Below are 12642 nucleotides of genomic sequence, written 5' to 3' on the forward strand. Positions count from 1 at the left end.
TGGCATTTTTTACTCCAAAGATTAAATTATAAAATATTCTTAAAACTCTTTATTATAGAGCTAATTACTCTCGAGATTTTAGGAAACTGTCTGTGCCTGGTTTTGAAAAATAAATAAAATAAACGCTGAACATATAGAGGAGTAAAAAAGTAGCACAGTAAATTAATTTCTAGAGTGAATTGCAACATAAGTGCCCTCATCAGTTCTTTTGTCTGAACTCGCAGTCAGCAATCTATTTTGCACTGCAATTGACTAATGCATCTCTGAGATTTAAACAACTTTCATTTTACCATTACTATTTATTATCCACAAAAGGGATCTTGGGTATTCGAATTTTTGCTGTTTTATTGTATGGTGCTTATAATGAAAGAATTTCAAAATGTTATTGGTCCATCAAAATTTTATTTCCTTAAATCACACACAATGAAATAGATTTTTTTCTGATTCCATCAATATATCAACAATCCACCCTTCGATTCTAGCAAAATGAAATCCTTGTAACATTAACTACTAAACGTCTTCCACCTTTCAACATACGTAATACGCGGGCGGCTTCCTTATTTTACACATAATTGACTTGACATCATCCGCGCTGAGATACAAAGACTACACAGATTTTCTCTGGCTTGAGTGGCTGACTGAGACATCACCAGAAAATCAAGAACTCATTAATTTTTTCGATATTGAGTCCATGAAAATTTAAATATGCTCATTACTATGTGCATTCGAATTGTTCATGCATTATTTGTTTTGTAAGTAAAACAAATATTGCAATACTGTATAATACAAATATCTCAATCGTACAATTCCAAAATGTCCAAAGAAATTTTAATATTAGTAATATGTTCCAATTTAGATTGTAGATTCTTCATTCGTTATCGCCTTTAAAATAGTTTGCAATATTTCACATAATTATTGCATACAAAAATAGTTTTGAATAATCATCTCCATTTTACTTGATTAAAAATTCGGTCCAACAATATTTACCATTTTTACATATCTCGGCACACATTTTGTCACGTTGAGTGACCGACAAAGCACACGTGCTACACAAAGAATGCGATATTATTGCACACATTTTACACATGTGTTTATTCATCATCAACACTGCATGATATAGCAATTCCTTGTTTGTAAAATAACTTTTACAGTTTGTCGCCTATTCAATATTTAATTTTATCCAAATCCAACCAGCATTTATTTGCTTTCCATCACCACCGTGAATAGCAACTGCAACTTTTTGCTGAATACTCCTTTTAATTTATCAAACAACAGACCGAGCAAATATAATATATAATTGGATATTGGAGAATTTTCAGCAATTTGTGGGGTCTAAAAATAACACCTAGAACAAAATAATGTTGTTGTTTTTCATAGACCCAAATCATATAATTATATCAGTATGATAATAGTGAATCATATTTTACAATAAAATTAAGATGTTGACCTCCTCTAGCGGATGATTTCCTTAAACATAAATACCCTGCATTCCAGCTTAAAAATAGAACTTTATGCTTTTTTTGCACTGTCTTAAAAATAGGTGCTCTGTCTATTCAAATTAAGCTGTGCAATCATTGGCATTTTAGTCTTTCAATCAAAACACATTATTTTAAAATTTAAAACTAATACGATGTAAGGATGCAGCACCTAGCGCAATAATCTTGATGACCTTATTTATGCCAACAATTGAAAACAAACACATGGCCCAATAATCGGTAGCATAAATTCCACATCAGATTAACAAAAATCTTGGAAAATAATGAGAGAGATGAATCTTTTCTTGAAGAGTTCCAGATGAGAGAATATTTAAGTTCAGAATCTGAAAGTTAAATTTTGATTATGGTATGCCATATTTTTTTAGTGAAAATTAGACGGGAAATTACGATTTTCACCTGGATCTGTTCGGTCATTCCTAAATAATATAAATCGAAGAGAAAATATCACACACGTGTTAAATTAATTTACTGCGCAAGCCTACGAAGCGCTTTCATTTTCCAGAGAAGCGATATCGAGAGGGAATAGGAATGTGCAATGAAGTTCAAAGATCAGAAATTATTTTTGTGTCGCAATTACACGACCTTATTATATTGATATTTAAATGTATCCAGCAGGCATTTAAGCCAGAGAAAAATTTCAAATCTTGAACTTCCAATATTCAATATGAAATGCGAGGAAACGCTGGAAATACGCAGCTATTTCGAGAAATGTTAAATTCAAGTCTCATTTAAAAATTGAACTTCAAACGCCTTTGCATAAGTTTTTGGATGTTTGAATCAAGTTTTGGGGAAAAAACTAATGATCTTTTGGTATTAATTAAAAAGTGACAAAGTATTCAAAGTCATCAATTGTAAGGATGTTAAAAATATATATCACTGAGTTAAAACCTCTATATCGTCCTGGTCCTGGTAAAATTGCGCAACTTTCAACAACCAAACGCGAATTTCCTTGTTGCAAGAAAAGGTCAACAATCAACTCGACAATGAAAATTTGGGTGTTTGTTGAACGTTGCGCAATTTTACCGGACCAGGACGAATATATATTGTTGACAATTTGTTGCGCAGCAATACATTCACACATACACGAGCGTTTGCTGCTCATTTGCACCATTTTTATTAACCACTATATTCACAGTACTTTTTTATAAATATTTTTAACATCAGCAGAACAATTTCCTCGGTACGTTAGTTCTGAGCTGGTCAAATTCCAAACCCTTGTTTTGCGTATAAAACGCATCAGCATTGGCTAAGGTAAGTATAAATGAAACCTATGGTTTTAAGCTCGCGTATCTACATAGATTTTACAAAATTGATCCAATCAAATATATAGATACATACACACGAGATGATTTATGGCACAAACAAGTTTCCCTACAGGAAAAGTTAGTTGTGTAATAATTACCCTCTCTAGTATAATATGTATGCTCCAATTTACTTTCTCTATTTATAGTCTCTTTTATGGGCTAAAATTGATACTGGAAACGTTGTAAAAAATATCCTTTACTGACCCTTGTCATTAGCAGATCGGATCAACTTCGACGCGATAATTTGATAAAATTTTATTTATCTTTGTCAGCAATGACTAGATTAATGACATATATACTGTAATGGAATTCGTTAATTCCGTTAATTCTATCCTATGCAAATTCCAAGTAAAGTGCTAACAAATTTAATTTTAAACTTATTGGATCACATTTCCTTATTCCTTAATTACTGCACTTTATACTGTATATAGTGCTGTTTCAAGGTAGCATGGACATAGACACGAAAATTTCATCTTCATAAGCGTATTTGTTTGTTAATCATAAGAAAAATGGAAAGGCTCAGTATTCCATTTTTATTATAGTTAACGAAAATACTCAGTTTCAATATTAATTCTCAAGCTTTGGGACCAGCTACTTCTGGCTTGCTCAAGTGTATTTCACACATGTGCGTGAAATATTTGCGACTTTTGGCACACATTTTGGCACATGAACGTAAACAGTCAAATTTCGTTATTTATTTCCAACCATTTTGTTTTAACTCAGAACATCGTTGCATGATAGCAAATTTTAAATTTACATAATCGATTAAATGTTGTCATGTATCGGAGAAACTGTTCCCAGGGCTAAACCGTGTAACGCAAAAAATCAAAATTTGTTTTGATTAGTGTTCCCCTCTCAAAAGGATTCTTGATAGTTGAGTAACTGAAGTAATCTCCATATAATCAATGTCATAATATCGTTTCAACAAGTCTTACCCCTGGTTGGAAAAATTGCACGTGGGGTTTAGAGAACCGAATATGAAACTTTTGCATTCTACAGTACATAAATCCTCATTTTTATTAGCAGTCTTTATGATCGCAGTCAGGCCTTGACTTCTTTAGCCTCTTCAACTTTAATTATGGTGTTCTACGCTGCCTTAAGTGTATTTTGATGATGTAGATTTTCGTTCCAAACTAATTATATGTCTCCTTAACTAATTTTGTGCTGTATTTGCTAGATTTTTGTGCTGGTAGCTTGTCGTTTCAAATCGATGTTTAACAATGAAAAATATTTTTTCGTTACAGTATTTCGTATTCATTTTTAGATTAAAACGCGAGAAAAATCGCAATGAATTGGGAAGTGTCAGATGGGTCAGAAATTGTTAGACAAAAATCTTTATTTTACTTGTGCACTATGTAGTGATCATGAATCGGTGCTTAACTTTGGCATTTCACTCTTATGGAAAGTGGAGAATGAAATATATGATTACCAGGAAATTTCCAGCGTTGTTGGGACAAAATTGAGAAGTCCGGGTCAATCGAGCCAAGTGAGGTACAAACACAAAGTCTTTAACTAATCCAAAAGGTGTTGCTTGGCAACTAAAGTGGCTTGAGAAGAAGTCAAAAGCACTCTCTTGCAATTCCATGACGCTAAATTCACCGCAACGCCGCACGAAGGCCATTCTCTCTCTATCTCCGCCGTCGCTCCCTCGACCGTCAATATTGGCACCGCGGACAGAGAACTTAAAGCTGTTGCTCAGAATGGCCATTGACAGGCGACGCAGATCGCTGCTTGACACTGGGCTCTGGTCGGACCGACTGCAGCTCCAGCCGGCCCGCCAGACAATTTTTCACCTGCAGCAGCTTTCTGTCTTGCTTAGTCATCTGCACACGCACGTGGACGGGGACCGTGGAGGTGCACGTGTTGTCGGTCACCATGTTGGAGGCGGGCATGCTGAGGGCTGTGTGTTCGCCACCCGCCTCGATGGAACCGGTCACTGATTGCGATTTCACACCCAACAACTGGCGCCACGCATTTCGAAACTGAAATCAAAATTTCAAACACTTTTTAAGTCAAATATCTACAATATCTCTAACGTCTAAAAAGGCCTCAAAAACGATCCCCATAAAAATGTCTTGTCCTCCAATCTGGCAAATTTCCTAAACATCCCCACCAATGAAACTGGGTGTATAAGCTTTTAGTACACTTTGCGATGCGTGTTAAAAATTAATCTTCTAATCCGGCATGCATGAGTTCCAAACTAAAAGTACGTGTATTTTGTGTTCTTTAATTCAAAGCTTGAACGGGTTAACAAAACATTGAAATAATCGATTCTCTTTTCACTCGTAGTGCAGGTCGCTTTTATGCGCACTTTAATTTTTCAACAAAGACTGCTGCGAGTTCAGCGTGGCAATACTCAGCTTGACATTGACAAGGGAAAATAAAAGTAGCCAAGCGGTACCTATAGTCATCTGACACGCTGTGTACTTCCTTCTGTTAAATTAAACAGAACAAAATTCCTCTTTTTACTGAATATCGGGAATGAAGCTGTATGCCCCTTTCCTGTCACCCAATCAAGAAAAAATATTTTTGTGACTTTTGATGCTCAAAATTCGTGGAATTATGTTTTGTTTGAATCTTATACCAAAACATCCGTGTTTTTCACCAAAGACTCAAGCGACGCGACTGCAGTTGCATGGTGAATCGATCATACTAGTCGCAACACAAAGAATAAAACATCAGTGATTATGCAACACACAATTTCAATAATTTAAAGCAATTATCTAAAGCTGATTCTTTTTTTAATAACATTTTTGTCTGGGGTAAGAAATATGAACCAATTAGGACTAAAATACCGTGTGTTATAATTAATTGTTATAGGCATATAATACCACTCAAATATTTAATGCTCCTAAGCAGTTAAGATTTTTGCACGAAAAACAACTTGCAAATGGTTTATAATATTTTCCAGAACACATAAATTAGAAATACAAAATAAAACCATAAATCCCTGCATTCTGCCTGTAATCAAATGAGTAACGCCAATCTCAAACTTCTCAGACAGAAGTGAAGCTTTGCGACCGCACACAAAGATATATTTTAATGTGTATCAAAAGATTTTCCGAAGTGACGGAGGCAAGATTTATGCGAGCGACAACCTCGTTTTTGCTCTTGGCAATTTTACGGGCTTCCGCCTTTACACAAATCTCGCGGAGTCTTGACAAGTCTTTGCAGAAAAAAAATAGCAAATATCACAACTCGCACGTTCCCCACAATTTAACACTTACACAGGCTGACTAAGAAAAACCTAGAGTTGTTTAAATCCTTTTAGATTTTAGATCACAATAAGAACAAACCAACATAGATTTAGATAATAAATTTCACAGTGAGTGTAAGGTTTCTCAAAAATGGATTGCACATATTTTAAATTTCCATCATACACAGCATGTAGTCTTGTTTCTTGTATGATATTTATGTAAAATCATTAATTCATTGCTATCATCACTTCATGACTTACATATGTTAAAGACATGATATCAAACAAATATAATCGTTCTTTTGAACTTGAAATCTCTTGTGTGATCTAAAATCACGCGTAGCATCTACTGACAGAACTCATTTGAGTGAAATAGTAATATACGAAAATAAAAATATATTGGTCTAGGCATCACTCCATAAATTCACGCGAGAACGGGTATAATTATATTGTGAACTTCATTAGTCATGCTTTAATTCAAGTGAATTAACCACAAGAATTTACATTTTAATCTAGAGCTATTTTGTAAAACATTCCATATCGAATTCCCGAATTGGTGCAGCCGAAGGCTCATATTATAAAATGCACGTGCAATGCGAGAATGTGATTGCGAGTTAAGTGCGGGTTGGATACCAAGGCTCGACACTCAAATATAGCCAGTTCATTCGAATTTCGGAGGATTGCGAGAGCACTCTGACCCGCTGTATGTTGGTTTCCACCCCTCCAGCAAGCGCAAATTAATTTATATCATGGCCCGGGGCAAATACATTGTGTTCATTTCAAGACCTTGGTTTGGAGGCAAACATAACACTGGGCATGGGCACGTCCCTTGCGACCTGTTATGTTCCGTGTTTTGTTCGTTCGTGGTCTGCGGAGATAAGCTCTGTCAAAATTAGGAGAAATAATGATTTGAATCAATAATTTGTGCAGAAAAAAAGGCATGACCTTTACCCTCCAGGCGAGTGAATTGTGTGACGCGTGCACAATGTCCGTTATCAAAATCGAGTGGATGGTTCCCAATTGCCTTATGCCGAGGGAAGCGAAGACCGTTAGGCGTGCACCTGTCAACAGACTTTCATTTTTCACCCAAGCTGCGACGACTTGAGCTTCTTTTAACACAATCTATCCATGCGCACCCAGAGAGTGGAATTGATCGCCCATTCAACGCTGCTGTGAGGCTGCTTTTGTTTTGCAGAGGACGCACTAACATGCTAGTGTGAACGCAAGATATGCCTTAATCAACGTTGGATGTGGTTAAGAGAGAGATTTTGGATGATTAGTGAGTTAGCTCCAAAAATGTTAAAACTTATTATTATAAAGAAAGCAATTTTCACTAAAATTGGCTGATGTCTTGCATTGGACCAAATCGTTTATAAGTGACATTTTTCATTCTCATGTAGTACCTCTAATTAAATAATAGTTTGGAATGAAATATATAAAACATTTCGAGAGACGTTCTTTCAACGCAAAAACTGTTTAGTGTAGTTTTCTTTCGTTAGAATTTATCATGTCGTTTTGTTCCTTTAAATTTTACAGGGTGTGGATTGTGTAAATAAGTAAGTAGGTGAATTGAAAAAGGAACGTAAATAGCATTCCTGCTCTTCTTTGTACCATGGCTATCGTCTTTTACTGTTTGAACATCTCCAAAGTACATATACCTACTTGAACTCAAGGGAGCACAAACATTACAAGTGTAAGAGGATGAGAGTACGCTCTTCATTTATTCAAAAGTGTCACCTCCTTTGCAAAAGCTTTTGAATTCAAATTTTTGTTTAAGAGCTACATCTTTGAGGAAACGCATATAATAGCGAAACGCGTATAACGATTAAAAGAGACAGAGTAATGAGTAATTAGCAATCTCATTGTAGCAGGAATAAGGCTTAAACATTCTTCCATATTTATGGGTGATTAAATGCGTCAATAACAGCATTTTAAAAATTCGAAAAAATGCAAAAGTGGCCTTTTACTTATGCTACCAACGAGCACAGCTATGATTTTGCGAATAAATTTATTTGTAGTAAGAGTTTAAATTGCTCCTATTCCATGGATGTATAAAGAGCTTTGTAGAATTTTGTTCAATGAAGTCGGGCGAAACAGAAGAATGGAAACAAAGTTGCTCTTGAGAAGTGCGCATTCAGTAGATTTGATCTTTGTCGATGTACACGACGCGCCTATTCTTTTCAAAATTGCCAAACTACCCTGAAAAGCCATTTCCCCTTATACAATGTCGTCCTGAAACTATTAAGAAGATGCCGTGTGCCATTCCTGGAAGAGTTCGCTCAATGATTACGTGCACAGCCGCAGTGTGTGAAACTTCCATTCTCATCATCCCGGTTTCTCGTCAAGCAGTCAAGGATTTATTATTGAGTCAGAGAAAGATGTCATAAAGCGTTCGCTGGTAACTATAAAAGTGGACCCGCGGGTTTGAGGGGTGCAGCGGTCGAATCAAGTAGAGTGCAAACAGTGAGTGGTACGTAAGCCGTTCGCCGCGATTCACAGCGGCCGTCCCTCTCGAGAGCACAGGATCGCGCGGAGGGTATAGGCAACCTGCTCTTCGCTGGTGCTCGGCGGGAAGCACGCGACTGTCAGTCTTTACTCGCGACAGTCAGAAATAAGAGACATTCAAGAGAATTCCAGCTACTTGGCTGCCACTCTTCCGGCCTGCCTCGCAAAATGTGCTTCGCCCTCGCAGCGTAGTGCTGTGCTAATCCGGCTGAATTGTGGAAGCAATGAAACACGGGGAAATTCTTGACTAGAAAATTCACTTTGTGCATAATAGTCGACGGAGAGCCTTCGTTGGTGGATTAGTTCTTGCTTCTAGTTAGTACGAATGTTTAATGCACGTCTCCACGTTGCAAGGCATGAGAGAGAATGAGAGAAAGCGAGGGAAAGAGACCCTCTTGCTAACGAGGATGCACTTATGTGACTGCAATATTCAAATCAGCATTTGGAGGAGGGGGCTGTCATCGACAACAGGAATAACTTAATTGGTCTGGTATAAAATGTGAGGTTTTATTTATGATTTTTTTAAGTTTGTGCTTTATGATTATTTTTCAACTAGTAAAACATGTTTAAAATCCTTTCGGAAAAAATTTAATTCTAGCACGCTATGAAAATGAGCCTGATTTATTTTGCACGGAATTACACATTCATATCCTAAATGATAGGCAAACATAGTGATTTTCAGTTAGCGAGCAAACTTCTGTTTGTTAAGTTATACATTTTGGTAATCGGTGTTACATCTAAAATGCAAGGAAAGTTATAAAAGGAAATAGGAAACTTTGCCTGTTACAACTTACTAACCAGGAAGCAGACTCACTTTGATGGTTTCTCACTTAGTTAATTGTCAGGGTTTTTCCTGACGATGTTCCGATCAATAATAATTGTTGTGTACCGATATGTAACGGCGTAAATTTTTTAATCCGGTGACGACGGAAGTGTAGGCGAAAAAGTTTAAACTGTCTCCTGGTCCAAGCAGGCGAAAGCCGCCTCGAAGGCTCGGGGGGAGGATGTGACGCCACTTGGGGTGTCACGAGCCAATCACTGAATAGGGAGAACTCAGGTATAAACAAAAGCCTCCCCCTCTCGAGCGCGCGACCAAACCTACATGATGTGTTACATTTTGTGATTGTGTAGGGAAACGTTTAGCTATGTTTTTGAGTTCATCCTTTATTGGTGTGTTTGTGCGTGTTTGTGTACTTATCGTACTTATTTACCAGCGAAACATTATACCAGCTCTCATGTTTTACTTGTGGGTTTTAAATTTGTTTAATAAACAAAGATGTGACAGAAAAAAAGAATTTTCCTTCGGAAATATTCGTTCAAATTACTAAAATAGCCTTTAGGCATAGTCATTTGGAACAAAATAATGGTTGTGTTTATTAGTACAAAAGAAATTGAGATCACCGAAATATTTAATCTTGATCCAGTTGGCTAAAATGAATTCAATCAACTCAAGTCAAACATAACAATTAATACTTCAAAACAAGATTTAGAAACGCGCACTACCAGTGATCGCATGTAAACACCGATCCAATGCAAAGAGGCTCTATATTTCTAAATTATTTTTAAGAGGCCCAATAACGAGTATTGTTTCAATTGCAGATCTATATTTTCATATGCATATATAGTATTTTATTTTTTTATCGAAGCCATGACATACAACTTTGAAAATTCGAAAATCGCGTTGTAGGCCAGGAAATGTCGCTTAAAATTAGTTATATGATTACAGCGGGGAGCAATTGATAGCAAAATTATTCCTACAAGATCCCTTTTTGTAATAAAAACATTACATCCCAGATTAATTTCACCAGGCATAGGAGAAAATTCCTGGCCAAACATTGTTTCGACTTTAAAGGACGATTTACTTTTGGCGAGTATTTAATAAAAAGTTATTAACTTAACAATTTATTAAAAAAAATTACACATGCATTAGTTGGTGATTTATAGGGATTTACGCAGCAGCCGATTGAACCCTGTGCACAATTTTAAATTTCTCTTGAAAATTTTCATTCATGAAACCTCTCAAAGCGAATTAAAACTAATTAATACTTAGCTCGCATAAAATAATATCGTTAGTTAGTAACGCAATGTTTGTCAGCACTTTGAAATATACCCATTAATTTTTGGGCAGTGAAAATTCTATTTGATAATTGAAAAGCTTTCCTATGAACCTAAAGCATGAGGGTCATGCGTCACGCCAGATTATTGAAATGTTGTAATGGTGTCTGCCACCCACGCTAAATTTACACAAATGAAACAACCACGCTCCGTACAGGTAGAGTAGAACTAATTTATTACGCAGAATATGATGCGAACTTAATGTAAGTTTAAAAAATGCTTCATTTACAGATGTAACAAATCTGAAAGCTTTCTTTTCTCTGAGATTTTTCATCGCTTATTTAACGCAGAGGGATTTTCATGAAGTCGACATAATCGATTTACGAAATGTATTGCAATTTGCATTAATCCAATCTTTCACGCTTGAAACGTACGAAATGAAAACGCGGGCGTTGGACTAGCAGACCCTCGTCGAACAGCAAAGTGGAGCTTTTTGTTCTCAATTTATTCACCTCCGGAGTTTGGGAGCAATTACCGCTGAGAGCAAACACGAATTCGGCTTGTTGAGAGACCGGGACCGTGCACTTGACGCTTACGTGGGTAACACCACCGTAATGAGCGACAAACAGCTCCGAAATCACCGCTCCGACTCAATAATTCAATTGTTCCCAAAGAGCAGTCAGAAAAGTCAATCAGATCAAGTGATTTTCAGATTATTTGCGCGGAGAGGGCACTCGAGCGTGCGTTCGTGGTTTCGCTCGCCGGTGACGCATCATTATTCGTGTACAATACACTTGCGCTGATATCTGCATGTTCACTGACCTGGAGAAATTGCTTCACGCAGTTTCTCGCGCGTGTATTTTTTCCGCTCTTGCCCTTCAAATTTCCCAGTGAAACCGTTTGAGCTGGCCTCTTGGCTGCGAGACAAATTGAAAATTCCATATATACATACTACCGAGCATTTGCGTGTGGATTGAAGCGTGAGGAACGCGAGAAATGTCTAAATTGAAAAAGAGCGAGCGTTTGATACGCGCTGACAGTATTTATTTCCACGTGATTTCAATTTATCGTTTGAATAGCAAAACACGTGTTATCAGCTCCTCGTTCTGCATAAAAACTCGCTCAGTTCCAAAGTGGAGACTACACCAAGCCCGAATCAATTTGCGGAGCTAAATGTTCAACTCGTCTTTCTATTAATATTTCTCCCGCCGACATTTATTTCGCGAAAAATTTAGCTGAATTACTGCGGAAAGCTGGATGCGTATTGATTATTGATAATCCATAAATAATTTTCTAACTTGTGTGGAAGTAACCTTCAGACTTGACAAATTGGAATGCGATGGCTTTTTAGACGAATCGTAATGTTCAATACATACGCAGAGCCATCTTCAAATTGGAGGATGACAAATAGCTCACTATTATCTGGTCTATAGCCAATCCTGGTTCAAGAGGTAAGAAGGGATGACATCAGCCTGCTGGGGATTTATACGTTTTACGGCTAGCTGCATTGTTACAATTGATCCTACCAGGGTAGTTATAAAGTGCGATTATCCGGGCTGATGAGAGTTTCCATTCAACGTCTTTCAGTCAGCTGGTTGGCTCGCAAATCCAATTAGTGACGTGTATAGTTTCGGGGAAATTCGTCTTCGTCACTTTCCCACGTGGGAATAGCGCTTCTCGCTTTTCAGCTCGACCAGCAGAGGCAATATTGGATTTCTACTTCCTTTTACTCACACAGTCACGAGACCAATTTTAGAGTTTAATTTAAATCTTTGTATTTTAGAAATGGATATCAGCAAGTTGTTTGATAAAAATCTATCTTGATATCACTTTTAAGCTGATTCGAATAATGCGTAGTAATGTCAAAGTTATATGAACAAAATTTTTACAGTTGTTCGAGATTGTAAGAGCAAAAAACGGATATATTATAAAATTTACAAGCTAGTAGCTTATTGAAAATCTATCATTGGGAAGCCTTTTCAACGTAAACAAATTCAAATTTTTTAATTTAGATATGCATGAATATTTACTTTCTCTTACAATTTTAGTTCTCAAATTCCCCCTCGTATTTTTCTTTTCGACAGTT

At 36.7% G+C, this 12642-nt stretch overlaps 1 protein-coding gene across 1 annotated transcript in view; it reads right to left on the reverse strand.

Annotated features, from left to right (window-relative positions):
* Window positions 1-388: 388 nt before the first annotated feature.
* Window positions 389-12642, reverse strand: part of LOC135943590 (parapinopsin-like) — a 41943-nt gene continuing 29689 nt past the window's right edge. Inside the window, exon 6 of the mRNA XM_065490219.1 lies at window positions 389-4782. Coding sequence (XP_065346291.1) covers window positions 4483-4782 — 300 coding nt within the window. The 3' untranslated portion in view covers window positions 389-4482. The remainder of the gene's footprint in view (window positions 4783-12642) is intronic.

The sequence above is a fragment of the Cloeon dipterum genome, chromosome 4 (genome assembly GCF_949628265.1).
Source record: "Cloeon dipterum chromosome 4, ieCloDipt1.1, whole genome shotgun sequence".
Lineage (NCBI taxonomy): Eukaryota > Metazoa > Arthropoda > Insecta > Ephemeroptera > Baetidae > Cloeon > Cloeon dipterum.